The sequence below is a fragment of the Candidozyma haemuli genome, assembly GCF_002926055.2.
Source record: "Candidozyma haemuli strain B11899 chromosome Unknown B_2014730914, whole genome shotgun sequence".
NCBI classification, from domain to species: Eukaryota; Fungi; Ascomycota; class Pichiomycetes; order Serinales; family Metschnikowiaceae; genus Candidozyma; species Candidozyma haemuli.
In genome coordinates this window covers 1,698,705-1,719,305 of record NW_020289902.1, presented here as the reverse complement: position 1 = coordinate 1,719,305, position 20,601 = coordinate 1,698,705, and the positions used below count along the sequence as shown (strand labels likewise).

The window sequence follows — 20,601 nt, the reverse complement described above, 5'->3', positions numbered from 1 at the left end:
ACTTTCTATTTATTTATGGTCTCAATCTTCTTGGGTCTCTTGGGAAGAGCGAAGCACGACGAATGTTCTTCAAGTCCAAGTAGAACATCAACACTCTCTCCAAACCGATACCACCACCGGCGTGTGGAGCACAGCCGTAAGTGAAGGCATCGACGTAGTCGCTAGCACCGTCGGCATTGAAGTCAACACCGTGAGCAGCCATTCTCTCCTTCAACAACTCTGGGTCGTGGACACGCTGGGCACCAGACAAGATCTCCTCACCTCTCATGAAGAAATCGTAAGAGTTGGAGTATCTTGGGTCCTCTGGGTCAGGCATGGTGTAGAAAGGTCTGACGGCCAATGGGAACTTGTCCAAGATGTAGAAGTCGGTGTCGTACTTGTCTCTGACCAACTTGCCTAGGAGCTTCTCGTTCTCAGTAGACAAGTCCTCGAAGTCGTCAACTTCCTTACCAGCCTCTCTCAACATGGCGATACCTTCCTTGAAGTGCAATCTGACCATCTTGCCGTCAGCTGGCAACTTGAATTCCTCAACAGGGAACTGCTTTCTGACAGTAGCGATTTCGGAACCGTATCTGTTCTTAAGCTCGGTGAAGATGAAGATAAACAAGTTCTCCAAAACCTCCATAACCTCATCGTAGTGCTCTTCGAAAGCCATCTCCAAATCCAAACCAACGAACTCAGTCATATGACGATGGGTGTTGGAGTTTTCAGCTCTGAACACTGGAGCAACCTCGAAAACCTTTTCAAAGTCAGAAGCAATCAACTGTTGCTTGTAGAATTGAGGAGACTGGGCCAAGTAAGCAGATCTCTTGAAGTAAGAAACTTCAAAAACGTTAGAACCACCTTCAGTAGCAGCACCCAACATCTTTGGGGTGTGGATCTCAGTGAAACCCCTCTTAGACAAGAACTCTCTGAACAACTCACCGATACCGTGCTGGATTCTGAAAATAGCCTGGTTGGTTGGAGTTCTCAAGTCAATGACACGAGAGTCCAAACGAGTGTCCAAGTTAACCACTGGAAGACCAGCAGCTTCAGCCTCAGCGTCAGAACGAGAAGCATCTTCGATCAACATTGGCAATTGCTCAGGAGTCTCCTGAATAGTGTAAATCTTGGTAATGTGAATTTCAGCATCCTGAACAGTGGCAGACTTGACTGGCTCGTCAACCTTCTTGATGATACCGTGCACAAGCACAATGGACTCCAAGTTGATGGAACCGGCCCATTTAACCATCTGCTTAGAAATAGACTCGCCGTTGGCCTTGAGAAGACCCTGGATCAAGCTCAGCTGCTGTCTAAGAGTCATAAACACCATAGTGGCACCCTGCTGTCTAGAGTTGTGGGCTCTGGCTCTGAACACGACTTCCTGGCCATCGTTCTGGGCACTCAAGTCGGCGATCTTGACTCTCTGGATTCCAGATTTCTCGCTGGAGTTGATCAATGGCAACTTACCGTAGTTCTCCTTGGAAGGATCGTTGGCAGCCTGGGCCTCCTTGTCTGCTTTCTCTTTAGCCAATTGGGCCTCTCTTTCAGCCTTCTTCTTGGCCTTCTCCTTCTCTTTTTCCAACTTCTTCAATGCTTTTTTAGAAAGTGGCTGGCCATCCTCGCCGAGAATGACTCCTTCAGCTGGTTTCTCCTCAAGGGAAAGGTTTTTCAAGTCTTTGGCTTCTTCAGACATGGTAGTAGGTTGGAAGTTAGTCACTGATGATGCCTGAAATTTTGATCTTGTGGTAATATGCACACTATGGGTAGGGAAGGAGCTACAATGGTGGATTTGGCTTGAAAAATCGGGAAAAAAAGTAAGCTGGGTATTTAAGGGAGTCTTGGTTTACTGGAACTACTTGTTTTCTGATAATTTTACTATTTTTTGTACTTTTTGATGGTCTCCTGTTAATGCTAGTGTTCGCAGTTCAGCTTAAAAGAGTCATTTTGCACCCAAAATGTCGCAATGAAGATACATGGAAATAGTTAAAAAGGGACGTGTAAAAAAATGCTGAAAAGTTTTATAAATAGAAAGTTGCTATTCGGAATGGGCGGGATGCGAAGGGTTTGACGGCAAAATGACCCTTTCTGGCAAAATCTGTAGAAGTAGAAGTAAGTACTATATACTACGAAGTGCTTACTCGGTCAGTACACTTGACCCAATGGACACCGAAGAAGCCAGGAACAACAGATCATAGCTGCTTTGGTCTTGTAAGACATGGTGTTATGAGCATGCCTTGATGCTTTTAAACGAAGCCTGAGTCAAGGCAAGTTGTCTATTTGTGCCATAATGCTGCTTATACTGCCGCAGGAGGTATAACTCGTCACAACTAGCTACTTTGTTGTGAATCATTCTCTCAATGTCTAGAATATAGACAGAACGGCTACGAATTGAATGAAATCCTGCCTGCCTTTGACCATTCCATTTACACAAGCTAAACAGATGTCCCGTACAAGGTGACCTTTCATCGGTTTAACCCTATCATGCTGAAAAGACTTTTGGGGTTGGGCAAGCTTTTTTAAGAGAAAATATCAAACAGTAATTGGCCTTTCGACACCCCAGATAATGAAACTTAGGCGGCTTGATACAATGATTTGTGTTCTTGGTGAGAGATGCTGTAATGGGCCCTGCGGCACACAGGCTTCAAAAGAAAGAGAGGAGCCCATAGAAGCATGACTAAACTATATAGAAAACCGAGAATTTAACCAATTTCATGAAAAATCCCTTGGTGAAGGCAAAATCTAGGGTGAAAGCCATTGCATAGTTAAGCAAGTAATCACATGATAAACTTCACGTGATCCATAAAATGTGAAAAATATCACGTGCACTCCATATTATACACAACTTGAGATTTTCCCATAGCCGCGCAGGAATAGTTCTACACATATAAATCCGATATGGTGTAATGGCTAGCACAGTTCGCTCTCACCGAGCAGATCGGGGTTCGATTCCCCGTATCGGAGCTTTCTTTTTTTGCTTGGATTCCCTTAATTTTTTTTTCTTTTTGTCAGGCTATTCAAGCTGAATGCTCCTTAAGGACGAGCTATCGAGGATATTCATTTTGCGCTGCTCTAGAGCCGTAAAACTTTCTGAGGAAGTATGAGGTATGGAGCGCCAACAGAAAATGGATTAGCTTCGTTTCCTTTAGATTTGGGCTATTACTATGGTTGTTTCTGGTTACGTATAGCCCTTTGTATTCCTTCTGAAGTCAAGTAAAGAGCTCAGATGGACAATTAGGGCATTTTTGCCCGTAAATTTAAGCAAGAGTCACACTATTCACAAGAAGTCCGCTTGAACATCTGTAAACTCGACATAACTGTTGGGGATGTCGAGAGGATTATTATGGGGGCTTACTGTTTAGTATAATACTAATATTGACGTGACTTATGTTGTTCAAAGATCAGACAGAGCCTTCGATGAGGGTAAGCACATAAAGAATTATTCCATTGGAATATTCCTGGTATGAAAGCTTCTGCAGTAGCCCCAACAATGTTGTTTATGCTTTGTCTGATCAAATATCTCATTTCCCTCCAATTGTTCTTTACCATTTCTATTTCTGGTGGAATCAAGTAATTACCTACAAGCACTGAATTAATCATTCTCCCAGAAATTTCAACCGGCAGAGTTAGCTCTATAGCTGCTTTGTGAAGAAAGAAAGATCTCTCCTTGGATTACAGGGATCATTGGATGTTTGCTTCCATTTTCAGCATCCAAAGACATCTCGAGTAATATCCATAGAATGTCTTCCGCTAATTTTATTCCAAACACGAAGTTCTTATATAAAATAAACTTAGTACTTAATGCTTTCGTGATTGTTTTACATTGCCCATTACTGCTGGAAGCCCCATTGCACGATCCAGAGCCTTCAAGAAGTTGCCTACCCAGCCAAAAAAGAAGATCAAAATGATATTCTAGCTAGACAGAAACTCTATTCTTATGACAAGGAAAAACATAAAAAAAGAAGAACTCCGATACGGGGAATCGAACCCCGATCTGCTCGGTGAGAGCGAACTGTGCTAGCCATTACACCATATCGGATTTGTTATACTGAAAACTGGGTGCGGTTAGTTAAGAGGTTTATGTAAATCTATATGCAGGTACAAATAAATGGCTCCAATTTTCCACTAAAAACCACCAACATCAAGGTCAATTTTTCTGGAATTTAATTGTAACTTCTCTAGAGACTCAGGCGCTTGAAAGCGGGCTCTTTTGGCCACTAAATGAGCATTTACCGTGGAAAACATCACTTAGTTGTAACAAGTCCACTTTTCAAGAGGTCAAGAGGTTTACATTTTCAGACAGTCACACTTAGCAAACCCTTCAATGGATGAAGCACGTAAGGTGTCTTTAATTTCAGATTGAGCTCAGCTGGGATTTGTGAAAGAGGTATCAGAAGAATTGCACTTTTTTTTTTTTTTTTTTATTTTTTTTCTAACAAGTTATTGAAGAAAGAATCATATAACAGAAAGATTTCCAAAAGATATTGCTAATATATACTAGTTTTTTTAAAAACGGTTAGACAGTTAAAAGACTGGTGTAAAAATGTAAATGTCAATGAAAGAGTAAGCAGTATTGGTGTTACAGCGCTAGTAACCAGATATCAGCAATTCGAGGAGTTCAGTCATGGGTACTCCACTCTGGGGTAGTCTTGAGTTTCGGCTCTTCTATCTATTTACATGAATATTTAAGAGAAAGTGATTTTATGGGATTCATGTCGCTGGGCACTCCTCGGTTTTTCTATGAAATGGACCAAGCATGTTCTGGAAAGTAATTTTTTAACTTTATTCTTTTCAAGAAAATCCAATGAAATTTAATCAGGAAGCGTATTGGGATACAACGATAATGAGTCCAGCTGACACAAGAAGGTATGTCTAAGTTCAAGTGTCTTGGGCGTTTGTGAGGTTCACTCCATTGATGAGACCGTCTTGACCAGAAATGAACTCCCAGTTTGGTCATACAAATTCTACTGGACATCGTAACAACTACTAAAGAATATGACATATTCTGTGGGATGCAAGAATAAAAGGAATGGTTGTAATGAGTACGTAAAGGCATATATAGCTGTCTATGGTTTCTTGAGACAGTTACAATTAGCGAACTCATACATTTAGGAAAAGCAAGCCCAAAAACGAATCAAGGACTATAAACAAACATGGAAGAAGATAAGAAAGTTCATTCTAATGATGCCAGAGATCCTCTACTGCCTTGCTTTGCTTGAAAAAGAAGTGAAAATACAAAAACAGCTCTAACTCCACAACCGCTCGGAATTTTTAGCTCAAATTTCTCATGCGTTATACTAAATACATAATGCAACTTTTGAAAGCCTTAAATATCCAAAACTTTGGTGTCTAGTCAAAATAGCGTTCATATATGCCTAGCTCTCCAACCTTTAACAAGTCGGTCCCTTGGCCCAGTTGGTTAAGGCGTGGTGCTAATAACGCCAAGATCAGCAGTTCGATCCTGCTAGGGACCACTTCTTCTCAGGGCGTGTGGCGTAGTTGGTAGCGCGTTCGCTTAGCATGCGAAAGGTCTCCGGTTCGAATCCGGACTCGTCCATTTTTTTGCGATATATACCGTTATTTTCTATATTTTTTTGCAACCATTTGTCTCAATCTCGTTCTACGCCATGATTCTTGTCAATTGGATCCTTTCATTGTACGAAATACTCTGGCAATTCTGCACGGAGCCGGCATTTGCCGTCACTTCAGGAACCTACGTCTATCCATTTCAAGTTTGTAATTCACTTACTTCTATCAGTCTCTCTTCGTTATTCTAACATTTCCAGGGCATCATCTATTTCTTCAACAACTCAGATATCTGGCCGTTTTACGGCGCCATCATTATCCCACAGTTCTTGTTCATGTTGGCGGTATACGCCGTCATGTACGTTGCAGTGTATCCGCTTTATGCTCTTCTTTCTTTCGTGGCTTTCGGGCCATTTGGAGTGGTGAGTGCATTCTTCACGGTTTTGCAGTACTCCAACATGATTCTGAATTTCTTGATCTCAGTGGTGCTTATGCCGGGCGCTAGGGATGTGGTATTCGACGCCGTGTTGAGCAGAGAAGGCCAAGACTATGTGGTTTTCCAGGAGAAGCTTCGTCGGAAGCATAAGAAACTGTGGAAAGTGAAAATCACCACGGTCAAAACCTTCCTTTTTTGCAAACTTCCAGAAATCATTCTTCTCGAGCTATTGATCCTTTTGGTCGGTATCATCCCAGTCATTGGTCCTTGTCTTGTTCTACTTATCAGGGCACCGTGCAAAGGCCGCAGTCTCCATGGGAGATACTACAAGTTGAAAGGATGGGATAAGCAGCAGATCAAGGAGTTCGACAGCATGAACAGAGGTTATTATACGGGTCTTGGCGGCGCCGCATTGCTTCTTGAGATGATTCCGTTTCTGACCCTCTTGACAATGTTCACCAATACCATAGGCGCAGCCTTATGGACGATTCAATTGGAATCCAATGGTGATGCATTAGTACAAGTACACAGTGTCAACACAACCGAACCCAGCCGCTACGCCGCCCTCGTCACTGGAGCTGAATTTAGATCTCAACAAGAAGCCGGCGTTCTCGTTTGACTTGATCTCACCAGTTTCTTCATTGAAGACCAAGGTGCCGAAGATACCTAGTTCTGAAATGATATCCTCGCGGTAGATTTGTCCGTCCTTAATGATCTTGTTCTTGTGAGTAGGTGGATGAATGAGTTCCATCAAAACGTAGGCACCCCATTCAGATTCATCCAACGCCTTCAAGTGACCTGGAATATCTTCCTTGTAGACGTTGTTTCCACCACCTTCTCTTTGTGGCTTCAAGACAAAGTTCTGAGGCTCCTCAAGAGCTAATCTCTTTGCTTCTCTGCCTGCTTTTGTATCGTCCAAAGGATGGATTTTGACAAATGTAGAAAGCAAGCTGTCAAGCTCCTCCTGAGGAACGTCACCAAGTATCTCCTTCACTCTAGATGCGTCGGTCAAGACCTGCTGAACCTTCTTGGAGCCGGAGAGTTGTGTAAGCAAGGAGGGACACTTGATGGCTTTGGATACCTCCAAATGGAGTCTAGCGTCCCAGGTTTTCTCTGGGTTGACAGTGTAGTCAGTTGGAGCGTAACCTGAACGGTAGTAGACCACTGAAACTTCATCCATGGTAGCTTTTATGTATAATTTACCAGAATTAATGGTAGTCTTTTCCTTGATCTCCTCTAAAGTCAGTCTATATGACTTGATGCCGTGATTCTCAAGCAAAGCGTACTCGATGAGCCTCTGGTCGAAGCAGTTACGCTCGCCAGGCTGAACCACGAAAAGTACCACCGTCTTCTGGTTATCAGTTTCATCATTATAGAAGTAGTTACCCTGTGCCAAACCTTCAGCGATCTGGTTGATCGAATCCGAAACCGGCAATTCCCCAGGCTGGTAGTATTTCAACGAGTAGTCATCATCGTAAACACCACTCTTGTTCAAGTAATTATGAGCAGCACCCACCTTCGTAGACAAGCCGCCAAAGGAGATACTCACCGTATTAAACTCAATCTGCTTCACCGAATGGTCGGTCTGATTATACATGTAATCCGAACGGAACACACCCAAACTCAATGGCTGGGGCAATTCACCATCACTGGCCTCCACAGCCTTCTTATACGTCTCATACAACTGGCCAGTGAATTCCTTATCAAACACCGCCAAACTCTTAATCAAATCCACAAGCCAGATCTTCTCATGAGAAACAACATTCGCATATAACTTGTTAAATGTCGTCTGCACCTTCATGGCATTCTCAAACAAGTCCTTTGGAAATGGGGTAGGGAACATGGTGATAGGAGCATTATTGGCAGAGTGAAGTTGCCAATTGGGCGGGTACATGACAAGCCCGTTGGCCAACGACCACTGGGAGAGTCTCTCAACGAGCTCTTTTTCGTTTTCGGACGAAAGGGAAGGGAAGTCTTTGTGCAGCATGGGGTTTAACTGGAAGGTGTTGCTTACCAATTGGTGATGGTTACTGGAAATGGCGATAGTGTTGATAGGCGGTGTGTGCAGGTGTGGCTGCAAAATACTGACTCTGATGGGTCTAAGTGGGAGTTGAAGGTGGATAAGGGGGCGTTGATTGGTTGATTAGAATGTTGATATTGGTGGGAGCTGTCTGTGGTGCTTGGTTGTTTTGTGGCTGGGCTGGGTGTGTGGTTATATGGGGTGGTGGTGAGGCAACCATAGAGGAGAAGTGGTGGGTGCTAGAGGAGAAGGGGACGAAGTGAGTAGGCATAGTTGAAAAAAGGAGAGGAACATTGGAAAAGGGGAAAAATAGAGCAGAAGATGATTCATGTTTCGAGGTTTGTTTCAGGTGTGTGACAGGGTTGGTGATTGTCTGAGACTATGGGTCTGTAGCAAGTAAGTTTCAAGTGAAGTGACACTTAGGTCTTTCATGCGCTTCAGGGGTTGGCTATTTAGTTTGATAGTGAACCAGTTAAAACATTACGTACCTTTGTGTTTGTTTGCTCCACGTTCGGTCTCGACAGGTTAAGTAGTGACTGGGTAGCAACCAGTAGTACGCACACATTGTCCCATGAAGCCTATGAACGGCTGTATTTAATGAAAGGAAAGAGAGCAAGAACATTTAATTGACCTATATTGATCTTATGGCTTCAAATTAAAGCGAATGATCACGATTGATGGGTGTTCTATTGGCTTTTGATGTTCTGGTGAATGTACATTGGGTTAAGGTATAGGACTACGTCAGTGAGTAGAGTCTATAAAGAAAATCCGAGCTTCAAAATTTAATAATTAGAGTGAAATGTGAGGTATCCTATTCACCCAATTTATTCTTTAATAGTAAAGAGTGGGCTCATTATGAAGTGTCTGTTGAGGAATACATTGCACGGGACCGCTAGCCACCACATATTCACCTCAACAAGAGAAGAATAACTACCAAGGCTGCTTTCTACGTCTTGAATTGTAGAAATAATTGAATTTCATTAAATACCCATAATCTAGCCGAACATCAAGTGACTTCTTCATTTTGCAGCCATACCATCAAGTTGACTGCATAGACATCACATCCCACATACGTCAAAACAACCGTCTACTCAAAGGTACCGCATAAATGACCCTCCCAGCTCACCAAGAAACACCAGCAACTCGATAACAATGTCTACTCTCCAACCTGGGGCCTTCGTTGTCGTTGGTATATCGTTTCTGGATGCACCACGTGACCTCCGTGACTGCGAGAAATTTCACCATCCTGCAGACAAACACCGAAAAATCCTCCAGCTCTGGCGAAAAAACTACCGTCTTGAAGAACTTATCTTAACTTCAACTATACAACAAAAAGTATGTCCCGCCCGTCCATATACGGCGTCTAAATCGTTCTGCTACACCCAACGAGACACCACAGACCACCCGAATATCCCCATTTTCAACCGAATTCTCCTGAACTTCCATTGTCTGGAAATTTTCAATGATACACCGAAACTCAAATCCATAAGATCCCAAACCAGGTTTCCTCCAAACTTTCACCGTCTCGTGTAGCTCTCCCAAACGAAATACTAACCCCTAGTGAAATACTTAGCTGCTTACTTATTGTTGGTCAACGCCGGTAACACTTCCCCAGCTGCCTCTGACATCAAGAAGGTGTTGGAGTCTGTCTCCATCGAGGTTGAGGACGACAAGGTCGAGAAGTTGTTGGCTGAGGTCGAGGGCAAGAACGCCGAGGAGTTGATTGCCGAGGGTAACGAGAAGTTGTCTTCTGTCCCAACTGGTGCTCCAGCTGGTGGTGCTGCCGCTGCTGGTGGTGCTGCTCCAGAGGCTGCTGCTGAGAAGGAAGAGGAGGCCGCTGCCGAGGAGTCTGACGACGACATGGGCTTCGGTTTGTTCGACTAAGCGTCTCGCATATAGCACACTGTATCATTAATGCACAAGAAAAGAGATCTTTCTGTAGGACATGCTGAAGAGGAAAAGGATTCTAGTTTCTGCTTTAAATTGTCTATGTATCAAAGCATATTTAGTTCGTTTGATCCGGCAATGACGTATTATTCTGCCTTAGATCAGACCCTTACAACTCGTCAGCCTTGCGAGCGGCGTTGGGGTTGCCAAAGATGGTATGACGAGCCTCAAGCATGAACTTGTTAAATGCTGAATCAGCTGCTTCGCCAGCAGCAGCTTTTCTAGTTTCCACTTCTTCTGCAAGCCAGCTCAAGAACTCCTTGGAGGGCTTGAGCACACCTTTTTCATGAAGACTCGTAAGCGTACGGAAGTACTGTTTAAGCTGAGACTCAGACAAGGCTTTCGTATCGTACAAGAGCTTCTGAATGTAGTTTGACACCGTTTCATCGGCCTTGCCGGTTCCTTCGGTCAATTGAAGGTCCTCAAGGATCACAGCAACTCTATCTTTAGCCAGTTTGCCCAAAGATGGGAACACATTAACCAAATCACCAACTCTCTGCTGGGCAAACTTGGCATTCGAAGTAAGACCCTGCAAAACTCCCAAAACACGTTTCTGAAGCTTATCGGTCGAGGCCTCCTCTCGAAGCACGCCAAAAAGGGTATCCACAAAAAGCGAAGGCTGGTTCTGCAACACATTGGTCACAGCTTCTGGATTATTCCTCAACGACGCTCCAAGCACACTGTAACACATTTCCTTAATCTTCGGCTCATCAACCTCAAGCGCAATCGTATGGATCTTTTCAAAAATCTCCGGTTTCTGTGTAAGACGAACACCAAACTCTCTATCGTGGGATAACTCCACCAATGTCTCTAGAGCTCTTTCCACTCTACCCAAATCAGCATCAAATGCAAGCACCTCTTCAACAGCAGACCCAAAATCACTCAATTCGCCTTCGTCCACCTTACTCCTCTTATACTCCTTATGCTGTTCTTTATATCTCTGGAGAGCCTCTCTGATCTGCAGCTGAAGAGCCTCCTGCTCCTCTTCTCCATTGTCTACCGCCACCAACTCAGCGCCTTCGCCTTCATTAGGGTCCACCAACTTAGCTTCCCTCTCATTGGACTCCATATTCATCCGAACATGCAATCCAGCTGGAATATGCTGTCCTTCTCTAACAGCTTGCCATTCGTTTGTAGCCTCGAAGATCTCCGGGTAACAGTCATTTTCTGACGCACATATGGTCAGCGAGAAAACGGGAAGTATATAGGCGGCAATAGCAGCCACAAGACGAAGATTCATAGTTGGAAGAAGTGTGGATATGTGGATTTATAGTAGTGGCGTCTGGTGAGGTGGAGCTTATCTATGGGTGTACGGGTGTAGATAGTGATAAGAAACGGTTAGAAAAAGTTGAAAAATGGAAAATCGGTGGTTGCAGACCCGTACACCAGCTTACCCCAGGCACTTAGACCCTCCGTCAAAACCACCAAAAGTTTATGGAATTAGGTTTCTAAGGATTTGGTGTTGTTAAGGGAACTTTGGCGGTTGTAGAGCATTTCTTAGATTTTTGTCAGAACCTATTTTGGGTGTTTTAATGGACCCTCATTTCTCCCATAGTTAACAGTTTGCAGCCATTAAATGTAACCAGAAAAGACTACCAGTGACTATACCGTCTCCCAGGGCCGTCTACATCTAAATAATCCATAATCCATTTGTTATTTAACTAGCCGTCCAGTTGTTTACCTTCCTTTCATAATACCCCTCATATTTTGTAGATAGTCATTAGCTGTCTTTTGGCTTCTGCAATCGCCTCTGGACTTCCTACAATATTGATTTCATCAGCTGTAGTCGGCCTAGGGTAATATCTGCCAGGACAATAAAACCACACCTTCACATCTAGGAGCCTCTCCAAAATCCGAATTTCGAATGGTGTGGTATTATAGATTTCGGCTTGGATATGGTAGGTACTGTCATCAGTTACACTAAAAGCCTCAAGCTTCTCATTCCTGAGCTTGTTTAATTTATCCAGAAGATAATTCTCAGTAGCTAGAACATTGTGCTTGATACCTGCTAGTGTAAGAGGAGTCTCCATAGACTCGTCTGGAAAGTTTGAGCTGCTTCTGTTGAACTCTCCCACATCATGGATTTGGATACCGACCTTGAATTTTTCCTTGATTTCCTTGAAACATTTCCGTTTGGTTCCAATCAACGCGGTCAAGTAGCACGATGGGACTTTTATGGTTTTCGTGAAGAATCCTACCTTTTTGAAGGATTCAAGATCTTTGCGCAAGTGATTTATGTTGCTAGCGACCCTATCCACCTCATGCAGCTTACCAAAAACGTAGAGCTCATCATTCAATGTATCCTTTCCGTTGGAATACAATTCAATACGAGGGAACGGATACTGTGGATTTGAAATGGTTTCCTCCACACCATCGTATATCGAACTTAAGAAGTTGCTCGGTGTGGTGAGATACTTTTGGTCAGAAGAGGGAAATGGCAAAACAACGCCTTTGTAGGATGTCTGTTGTAAAGTTCTTAACTCATTTAAGCTATTGTTAGCTGGGGTTAACCGATGCTTGTCGCTTGGCGAAAAACACATTATGTAAAAAAAATCGTCGAGGCTGACAAACTCAAGACGATCACCCAACACCTTCATTAGTATAGTTTCTGCCTGTGGCTGTAGCATGATATCGATATCATCAATCACCACGACTTGATCACGAGGGATTATGATCTCTTTTAATTTATTGATGGCGTGCTCGAGTGAAATCTCAGACTTACCAACAACTTCAAGAATTTGATCGTCAATTTCATCCAGTCGATACCATGGAAGATGAAATTTCACGTCAAGGTCTTTTTCAATATCATACAAGTGATCTTGCGCAGTTATACTGTCAAGGACCCCTTAACATACAGAAACTCACCAAAGTCGTTTAAGTCAATGCTCACAGATCGGTACTCAGCCAACTTTTCTTCTACGCGCTGTTTGGCACGCAACATGGTTTCCTCTTTATCGCTCACAATGGTGAGAGTGCTTGACTCACGAGAATATCTTGCAAAGATTTTATCATCACTGGAGAACGTATAGTAAGGGTTGGTGCCAAAAGGCATGTGTCTTATCATCCAATCTGGGACTGTTATGTCGCAAACACGAACTTTGCGCTGGACTTGTGCAACAATTGCCTTGAGATCGTTGTAATATTCATCAAATCTGTACTTCGAACCAGAGAGGGCAATCCTTTTATCCAGCGAAAAATCAAGATGCAAATCTGCATTAGCATGAAGCTGAAAAATCTTGGATTGAATATGACGCGTGAAAGCGTAAAGTCCATGAGGAATAGCAATCACTACCCCCTTAGTATCGATCAGGCAGTCAACAATCTTTAGAATTTCTTCTTCAGCTTCTTCACAATTCTCGGGACGACCCTTGATCGTGACAGACACCATTTTAGGATACCGATCGATAACTATGTCAGCACCGTCATCGACAAACGTTACATAAGGAGTGTCGACCTTGGGCACCTCAGGCTTCTCTAGACGATCGGGCATCAAGTCGAACTTCTCCTTGCCAACCCAAATCGACACATCGTGTTTTTTAGCTATTTCCTTCACCATATAGCCCTTATTGCCCACCACATAGTACCGAACCCTAGCAGGTATTTCGAAATCCAACTTCGTTGGTTTCGACGTTTCCTCTTCCAAAAGTTCCTTTGCCCTTTCAATTGCCTTAGGGAACCCATGGATCATGAAATTTCTCGTGCCTCCACGCGTGGAGCATCTTATTTTTGCACTGGACGTTCTCTCAATTGACTTAATGATTCCCCCTAGTTGACTCAGGGAGAGACTGAGGTTCGTGTTCTTCCCTAGCGAGAAGACCTCATTGCGAGGAGCGTAATCCATGTTTCGACTTTCAGCAGTACGCTTTAGTTTCCACTTTTAGCCCAACATACACTATTCGTCAGAATAGCCTGCTTCTTCAGTGTATGTCGTTCCCTCTGTGAAGAGTAATTCGTTCTGTTGATGATCTGAAAAATGTAGTATACGCGCCTAACCGTGGTCTCGTAAACAGGCTCCATACACAGAGCGACACGAGACACTGGGGGCGTTCAAGACGTGTTTTGGAGAAGTAAATTAGGGAGATAAGAAGGCTTTAGTTTGTATTTTCTTGGTTTTTGGCTTTGGGTTTCTGGATCCTTAGTTTTCTTGTTCTTTATGGGAACTAGTGAGTCTACAGTCTGTGGCTGGGAAGAGGAAGAAGAAGAGGAAAAAGAGAACAACGAGAAATAGTAGATTTGGGAGAGAAGTAAACGTAAGAATAGTGAACAACTACGATTCTGCCTGTTTCATTGAAGAGATCCTTGGTTGAGTAATTTTTCACTCGAGAAGTGTATATCCTTCATTCCTTCTCCACCAACCAGGCCTGCTTAGCATCACAATTGAAGTCCTTTAGCTGATATCTCTCCATCTCTGACATCCAATAAAATCACCCAAAACTCCAAGACAAACCCACTCGATCGTTTATAAATGTATTAGTATGTTATGCAAATTGTTACTCTTCATTTCATGATTAACTTTATGGAATGGGGTTTCTGGGGCTGTGGTGTTGTTCAGGATGCTACTAAGAGTTTGCAGCCATTAAATAACCTACCCAGTTTCAAAAACATCTACAAGGGCTGCCTATTTGCATAATTCATAATATATTTTCCTATTGCTTAATCAGCGGTCCCGTTAAATACCTCCCTTTAGTGCAGAAACTGTCAATATCATCAAGACCTTCGTATTTTATACATGTCCTTTAGCTTTGTCTTGGCTTCCGCTATCGCCTCTGGCCTTCCCAGAATATTCACTTCGTCAGGTGAAGCCGGTCTAGGGTACGATCTCCCACGACAATGAAACCAAACCTTCACATCTAGGAGCCGCTCCATAACCTTAATTTTAAAAGGTTTCGTATCATTAAAGTCGTTAACAATGAGGTAGGTGCTGTGATCAGTTACACTGAAACTCTCCATCTTTTCATTCCTGAGCTTGTCTAGTTTCTCCACAAGATATTGCTCAGTAGCTAGAACACTGTGCTTGAGGCCAGCTAACGTGAGAGAAGTCTCCAGAGACTCGTCCGCAAAGTTTGTGCTCCTTCTGACCAAATCTCCCTCGTCATGAATTTGGATACCGACATTATATTTTTCTTTGATCTCCATGAAACCTTTCCGTTTGCTTTCAATCAACGCACTCAAGTAGTACGATGGGACTTTTACGGTTTTTGTGAAAACCCCCACCTTCTTGAACGATTCAAGATCTTTGAGCAATTGCTGTATGTTGCTACCGACCCTCTCCACCTCATGCAGCTTACCAAAAATGTAGAGCTCATCATTGGATGCCTTCTTTTCATTGGAATGCAATTCAATACGAGGGTACGGATACCGTGAATTTGATAAATCCTCCGCCACCCCATCATACACCGAACGTAAGATGCCACTCTGTGTGGTGAGATACCTTTGGTCAGATGAGGGAAAGTGCAAGACAAGACCTTTGTAGGATGTCTGCTGTCTAGTTCTCAACTCATTCAAGCTATTGTTAACTGCGGTTAATTGACCCCTGTCGCTTGGTGACACACAAAGTGTGTAAAAACAATCATCGAAACTGACAAATTCAAGATCATCACCTATCACCTTCATTAGTATAGTTTCTGCCTCTGGCTGTAGCATGACATCGATATCATCAATCACCAAGACTTGATCACGAGGGATTAGGACCTCTTTGAATTTATTGATGGCGTGCTCGAGTGAAATCTCAGACTTACCAACAACTTCAAGAATTTGATCGTCAATTTCATCCAGTCGATACCATGGAAGAAGAAATTTCACGTCAAGATCTTCTTCAATATCATCCAAGTCATCTTGTACAGTGCAACTGTCAAGAACCCCCTTAAGATAACGAAATTCACCAATGTCCTTTAAGTCAATGGTTACAGATCGGTATTCAGCCAACTTTTCTTCCACGCGCTGTTTGGCACTCAACATGTTTTCTTCCTTGTCGCTCAAAATATTGAGAGTACCTGATCGAGGATAATATCTTGCAAAGATTTTCTCATCACAAGAGAACTTATACCAATGGCAGGAGCAGTCAAAAGGCATATGTTCTGTCATCCAATACGGGACGGGTAAGACGCAAACACAAATTTTGCGCTGGAACTCTGCAAGAATTGTCTTGAGATCGCTGTAAACTCCTTCAAGCCTATACTTCGAGGCAGAAAGGACTAACTTATCATCCAGCCGATTATCGAACTCCAAATCTGCATCACGATGAAGCCGCAAAAAACTGGATTCAATGTCACGCCGAAAAGCGTGTATTTCAGGAGGAATAGCAACCATTACCCCCAAAGTCTCAATCAGCGACTCAACGGTCTCTAGAATCGCAGCTTTAGCTCGCCCACAGTTCTCAGCACGACCCTTGATCTTAACCGACACCATTTTGGGGTACCTATCGAAAACTGGTTCATTATTGTCGTCTAAAAACGTTGGATAAGGACAATCAGGCTTGGGCAGCTCAGGCTTCTTTTCATGATGGGGCATCAAGTCAAACTTCTCCTTGTCAACCCAAATCGACACGTCGTGTGTTTTGCCTAGCTCCTTCACCGTAGAGCCCCTATCGCCCACCACGTCATAACGAACCCTAGCTGGTATTTCGAAAGTCAACAGCGTCGGTTTCGACGTTTTCTCGGCCAAAAGCTCCTTTGCCATTTCAACCGACTTGGGGAACCCATGAACCATAAACGTTCTCGTGCCCCCACGTGTTGAGCATCGTATCTTTGCCCTGGACGTTCTCTCAATAGACTTTATGATCTTTCCTAGTTTTCTTAGGGAGAGATTGAGGTCTGTATTCTTCCCTAGAGTGAAGAGCTCATTGCGAGGAGCATAATCCATGTTTCGACTTTCAGCAGTATCCAACCCTTAGTCCAACACACACTATTCGTCAGAATAGCGTGCTTCAGTGTATGTGTATGAGGCGTTCCCTCCTTGAAGAGTACTTCTATATGTGGGTGATCTGAAAAATGTAGTATTACGCACCCAACAGCCAGTTACATGCACAGAGCACGAAACCAGGGGTAATCAGGGCAGTTTTGGGATTAAGAAAGTAGAAGGCTTCCTAGTTTTTAAGTTCTTGGATTCTGAAATTTGGATTCTGGAATTTGGATTTCTTGGAATTTGGATTTCTTGGAATTTGGATTCTGGATTTTGGATTTTGGATCTATCGGTTTGATGGTCCCGCTGAACTGATGGTTCTACAGTGGCTGAGATAAAGAGAGAAGAGAAAGAGAAAGAGGCAGTAGATATGGGAGAGAAGTAAGTGTAAGCAGCGCAATCCCAGGCAGTAACTATGCTTCTGTTTGTTCGACCTTGGTGGGGTGATTCACTCGATGAGTACATACCCTTGCACCAATCCACATACCAAGCCTGCTTATCGTCACAATTAAAGCCAAATAGCTGAAATCTGTCCATCTCTGATATCCAATAGTATACCAACCGCAGACTTCCTCAAAAACAACTCTCGCTTCGTTTATAAATGTATTAGTATGTTATGCAAATTGTTACTTTTCATTTCATGATTCGTTCGAACTCGTCTTTCAGATAAACCTGGAATGCACAGGCAGAACAATTTCCCGAAAAAGACGAAAAGAGGCCTTCCACCTTCAAATCTCCATGCCTTCTGCAACATTCCAAGTCTCCATTCCACCTCATCACAACCACTTCTCCTCCGGATTCTCCTTAAACTCAGCATAAGCAGCATAGTTAAAAATACTCAACTCCGTCTCGTTCTCCACGCCCAAATCCCAAAGCAGCTGTTGCTTCTCCACAGCATGCTCTGCATTCTTACACACTAGTATATCAGACTCGTCATTGCCAAAGTTAATCACCAAGTTCATGGACTTTGTGCCGTGTGCATGCGTGTACACCTTCACAGTATCATACTCAACGTTTCTGTAAGGCCTCATGGCGCCAGTAGAATTGATAATCTCCTTCACCTGATCCAAGAGCTGAGATGGAGTGGTTGCCTTAAGATCGATGGAACGGATAATGTGGTTCTTCACGTTTCTGTAAGGGAATGACTTGATGATTCTGACGGTGAGAACAGCATCGGTGGCTGGTCTGACGTTGGACGTGAGTGGTTCAGCCATGGTTTATGTGGGAGAATGGTGTATTTGTGAGTTTTACTACTACATCAACTTTTTCGCGATGTACTGTGAATGTGGTGGAGAGATGGGCAGATGGAGTTGGGTGATTTCAGTGCAGGGAAAGGAAATGGAGGGAGTAAGCTTTGGAAAAAAATATGTCTAAATTGAAATAAGAAAAAATTAAATAAAGAGAAGAAAAATCAAAGAGAGGGAGATAGAAAGTGCTGGTAAGACAGCTTGGAGGATTGTCTGTTCACTGTTCTAGTAAAGATTGTCGTAATGTCGCTGAATCGGCTAATTGTGGAGGACAAACTGCCGAAACTTGTATCATGAGCTTTGGAAAATGCAAAAGCTTGCAATTGACCATTCATGTGTAAGTAAAGAGCTTTTGGTGTATCAGATATTGGTATCTTCATCATAGACCCACTATCTAAATTCACACTCCACTACTTAAATTCCCGCTTCTACATCAGTGATCTTCAATTAATCTTCGTAATTCATTGTAGTAGTGTAACACTTATATGCCGCTGTAACGCTTATTAAAAGGTACATTTAAATTGCAAACCCACCTTCGAGGCCTTCAACAAACTCTGCCAAGTTGTAAAGCTTATTGTATGTTCCAGCGAGCTTCTCTTCCATGGTCTGCTGAACTTTATCGAAAAGAGCCAGCTCTTCAATTTCATTAACAGATGTGTTTTCGTCCAGGCCGTACATGGAGAACTCGTCGCTTTCACTACGGTTAAGCATCCTCCTAGAAGGAACGAGCAACAAAAACGCCTTTTTATCTTTCTTCAGGATACTTTCGCCAGCAAGAGCTTCAACGAAACGAGTGAGGTCGGCGTGGGTAAGGTTTCTTTGGTTATTTTGTTGCAGCACAATATTCTTAAACTTTTCAAATGCCATTGTCTGCTCGCTTGTAGGGGTATCAGGAGTTATAGGTACATCAATTGTTTCTAGCGAATCAACAAGGATCCTGAGACTCTGTGCGTTGTGCTTGGGAAGAAGCACGCTGTGGAAGCGGTCCAAATGCTGTTTGAGGTCCATGATCTGGCTAAGTTCGTCAACGTATTTTTTAAGAGCAGGAGGAATAGGTTCCCTGTTGTGAGCTCTCAAGTGTGTTTCTAGGGTTGCAATTAGACCATCGGCATTGGCCAATTTGGAGGAATGGAGCAGCTGCAAAATTTCAACCACCTTTTCACTCACGATGTTATCAAGTTCATTGAGACATTCAAGACGAGTAGCGATCGTTGAAAGGGCAACGTTTTTCTCTGGCTGGTAAGATGGAATGCCGGTTTGAGAGAGACTCACAGCTATGGATTTGAGTAAAGCTTGCAGTTCAGGGAAGTCGTGATGCATAAATGTTGGTTTGAGTTGAACAGTAAAATGTTCATATGCTCTGAGCAAGTCAACGAGGAATTGCGTGAACATGGAGATTTGGGGGAATTGGGTCCTTGAAGAAAGCTGTTCGGTTATATTGGAGCTCTTAATATCCAGACAAAACCCATTTAGCAGATCAACTAGATCAGCGGGAACAATTGTAGAACAGAGTTCTTCATTGATGTTGCTAAGTTTCATGATATTGGTGTTGACCTGGTCCACGAGCCGTAGTGCCTTGGCTTCATAGGAATGTTTAGCTTGCAGTGCTTCCAAACATAGAAGCATAAACTGGCTCATACAGTTATCTGGTTTTATTTCTTCTTGTGGAATGGCAGGGGAGTCAGGGACATCAGGAGTCAACTCAAAGAACGTATACCACTGCAAAAGATAAAGAATGATACATTTTTCATCGGGAACAAGCACGTTAAAGTCTTCAGAGACCATAAGCTGAGGAATCTGGAGTTTATCCTCGGCCTCTAGTAGGATCATATCGAGGTTGGCAAGTGGTTTACCAGAGTTAAGATCATGATACTTGAAAAGAGCGTTCGGAAGAAAGTAATCACAAATAGCCCCAAACGTCAAATCGGGACGCAGGCCCGCCTGAAGCGACCAGTCTTTGGTAAAGTTTGAAAGCTCAGGAAGCGCCCTTGAGCGAGCAATCTGGTTAACCCAGCGTAGCAAAATCAGCTTGATTTCATGAATGGAGTTACCTTCGTTGGCCACCAGGATCAGGGTCAGCGTGGCATACACGAACAAAGTCCATATAAGGCCCAAAATCAACTTCAAGTCGCCCTCCACGACGTTTTGAGCGCTGACAGAGCATGTATTGATGTTCAAGATAAGCCGGCAGAACTTCAACACATCGTCGATGTTCTCCACTTTCTGGAGGTGAATGGTAGGCTTTTCGTAGATCGGTGTAAGCAAGTACTCCGAGGAGCCGCTTTCCTCAGCAATGACATTGACTAGTTTGACCAACACAAGGCCATCGTTCAAGTCGGTAGTCAAGTCTTCAACCGCCGCATCCACCTTCAGCCCGACCCAGCGAGCCATCGCCCTATGCTGACGATTTACCCACGACATGAGGAATTAGTAGGTAGAAGTAATAGTGGTAGTGGAAGTAGTAGTGGTGGTAGTCGTAGATGGTAGATGGTAGATAGTGCTAGACTTAGACACTTGCACCAAACGAACTTTCACTAAACGTAAAC

The 20,601-nt window shown here is 43.4% G+C and overlaps 9 protein-coding genes and 4 non-coding genes across 13 annotated transcripts; 5 read left to right on the top strand and 8 right to left on the bottom strand. All coding sequences in view use genetic code 12, as the record gives it.

The window, feature by feature from the left end:
- Positions 1–13: 13 nt before the first annotated feature.
- On the bottom strand, positions 14–1,675 carry DPS1-1 (aspartate--tRNA ligase; the record flags this gene model as incomplete). The annotated part of the gene is made up of 1 exon (XM_025485255.1): positions 14–1,675. The coding sequence occupies one exon, from the start codon at positions 1,673–1,675 to the stop codon at positions 14–16; it is 1,662 nt and encodes a 553-aa protein (XP_025340186.1).
- A 1,196-nt stretch (positions 1,676–2,871) lies between these two features.
- CXQ85_001550 lies at positions 2,872–2,943 on the top strand. Its single transcript has one exon. It is a non-coding gene; the product is annotated as a tRNA-Glu (tRNA).
- A 1,003-nt stretch (positions 2,944–3,946) lies between these two features.
- Positions 3,947–4,018, bottom strand: CXQ85_001549. Its single transcript has one exon. It is a non-coding gene; the product is annotated as a tRNA-Glu (tRNA).
- A 1,361-nt stretch (positions 4,019–5,379) lies between these two features.
- Positions 5,380–5,453, top strand: CXQ85_001548. Its single transcript has one exon. It is a non-coding gene; the product is annotated as a tRNA-Ile (tRNA).
- Positions 5,454–5,463: 10 nt separating this feature from the next.
- Positions 5,464–5,536, top strand: CXQ85_001547. Its single transcript has one exon. It is a non-coding gene; the product is annotated as a tRNA-Ala (tRNA).
- A 70-nt stretch (positions 5,537–5,606) lies between these two features.
- On the top strand, positions 5,607–6,276 carry CXQ85_001546 (uncharacterized protein; the record flags this gene model as incomplete). The annotated part of the gene is made up of 3 exons (XM_025485254.1): positions 5,607–5,711; positions 5,766–6,204; positions 6,251–6,276. The coding sequence occupies 3 exons, from the start codon at positions 5,607–5,609 to the stop codon at positions 6,274–6,276; spliced, it is 570 nt and encodes a 189-aa protein (XP_025340185.1).
- A 179-nt stretch (positions 6,277–6,455) lies between these two features.
- GSH2 (glutathione synthase) lies at positions 6,456–7,928 on the bottom strand (the record flags this gene model as incomplete). Its single annotated transcript, XM_025485253.1, has 1 exon — positions 6,456–7,928. The coding sequence occupies one exon, from the start codon at positions 7,926–7,928 to the stop codon at positions 6,456–6,458; it is 1,473 nt and encodes a 490-aa protein (XP_025340184.1).
- Positions 7,929–9,113: 1,185 nt separating this feature from the next.
- On the top strand, positions 9,114–9,845 carry RPP2A (ribosomal protein P2 alpha; the record flags this gene model as incomplete). The annotated part of the gene is made up of 2 exons (XM_025485252.1): positions 9,114–9,150; positions 9,523–9,845. 2 exons carry the CDS (start codon positions 9,114–9,116, stop codon positions 9,843–9,845), a joined length of 360 nt encoding a protein of 119 aa, XP_025340183.1.
- Positions 9,846–10,017: 172 nt separating this feature from the next.
- CXQ85_001543 (uncharacterized protein) lies at positions 10,018–11,148 on the bottom strand (the record flags this gene model as incomplete). The annotated part of the gene is made up of 1 exon (XM_025485251.1): positions 10,018–11,148. One exon carries the CDS (start codon positions 11,146–11,148, stop codon positions 10,018–10,020), a length of 1,131 nt encoding a protein of 376 aa, XP_025340182.1.
- Positions 11,149–11,608: 460 nt separating this feature from the next.
- On the bottom strand, positions 11,609–13,749 carry CXQ85_001542 (KH domain-containing protein; the record flags this gene model as incomplete). The annotated part of the gene is made up of 2 exons (XM_025485250.1): positions 11,609–12,726; positions 12,774–13,749. 2 exons carry the CDS (start codon positions 13,747–13,749, stop codon positions 11,609–11,611), a joined length of 2,094 nt encoding a protein of 697 aa, XP_025340181.1.
- An 866-nt stretch (positions 13,750–14,615) lies between these two features.
- Positions 14,616–16,769, bottom strand: CXQ85_001541 (uncharacterized protein; the record flags this gene model as incomplete). The annotated part of the gene is made up of 1 exon (XM_025485249.1): positions 14,616–16,769. One exon carries the CDS (start codon positions 16,767–16,769, stop codon positions 14,616–14,618), a length of 2,154 nt encoding a protein of 717 aa, XP_025340180.1.
- An 815-nt stretch (positions 16,770–17,584) lies between these two features.
- On the bottom strand, positions 17,585–18,022 carry CXQ85_001540 (uncharacterized protein; the record flags this gene model as incomplete). The annotated part of the gene is made up of 1 exon (XM_025485248.1): positions 17,585–18,022. The coding sequence occupies one exon, from the start codon at positions 18,020–18,022 to the stop codon at positions 17,585–17,587; it is 438 nt and encodes a 145-aa protein (XP_025340179.1).
- Positions 18,023–18,571: 549 nt separating this feature from the next.
- ABP2 (Abp2p) lies at positions 18,572–20,476 on the bottom strand (the record flags this gene model as incomplete). Its single annotated transcript, XM_025485247.1, has 1 exon — positions 18,572–20,476. One exon carries the CDS (start codon positions 20,474–20,476, stop codon positions 18,572–18,574), a length of 1,905 nt encoding a protein of 634 aa, XP_025340178.1.
- Between the last annotated feature and the right edge of the window lie 125 nt (positions 20,477–20,601).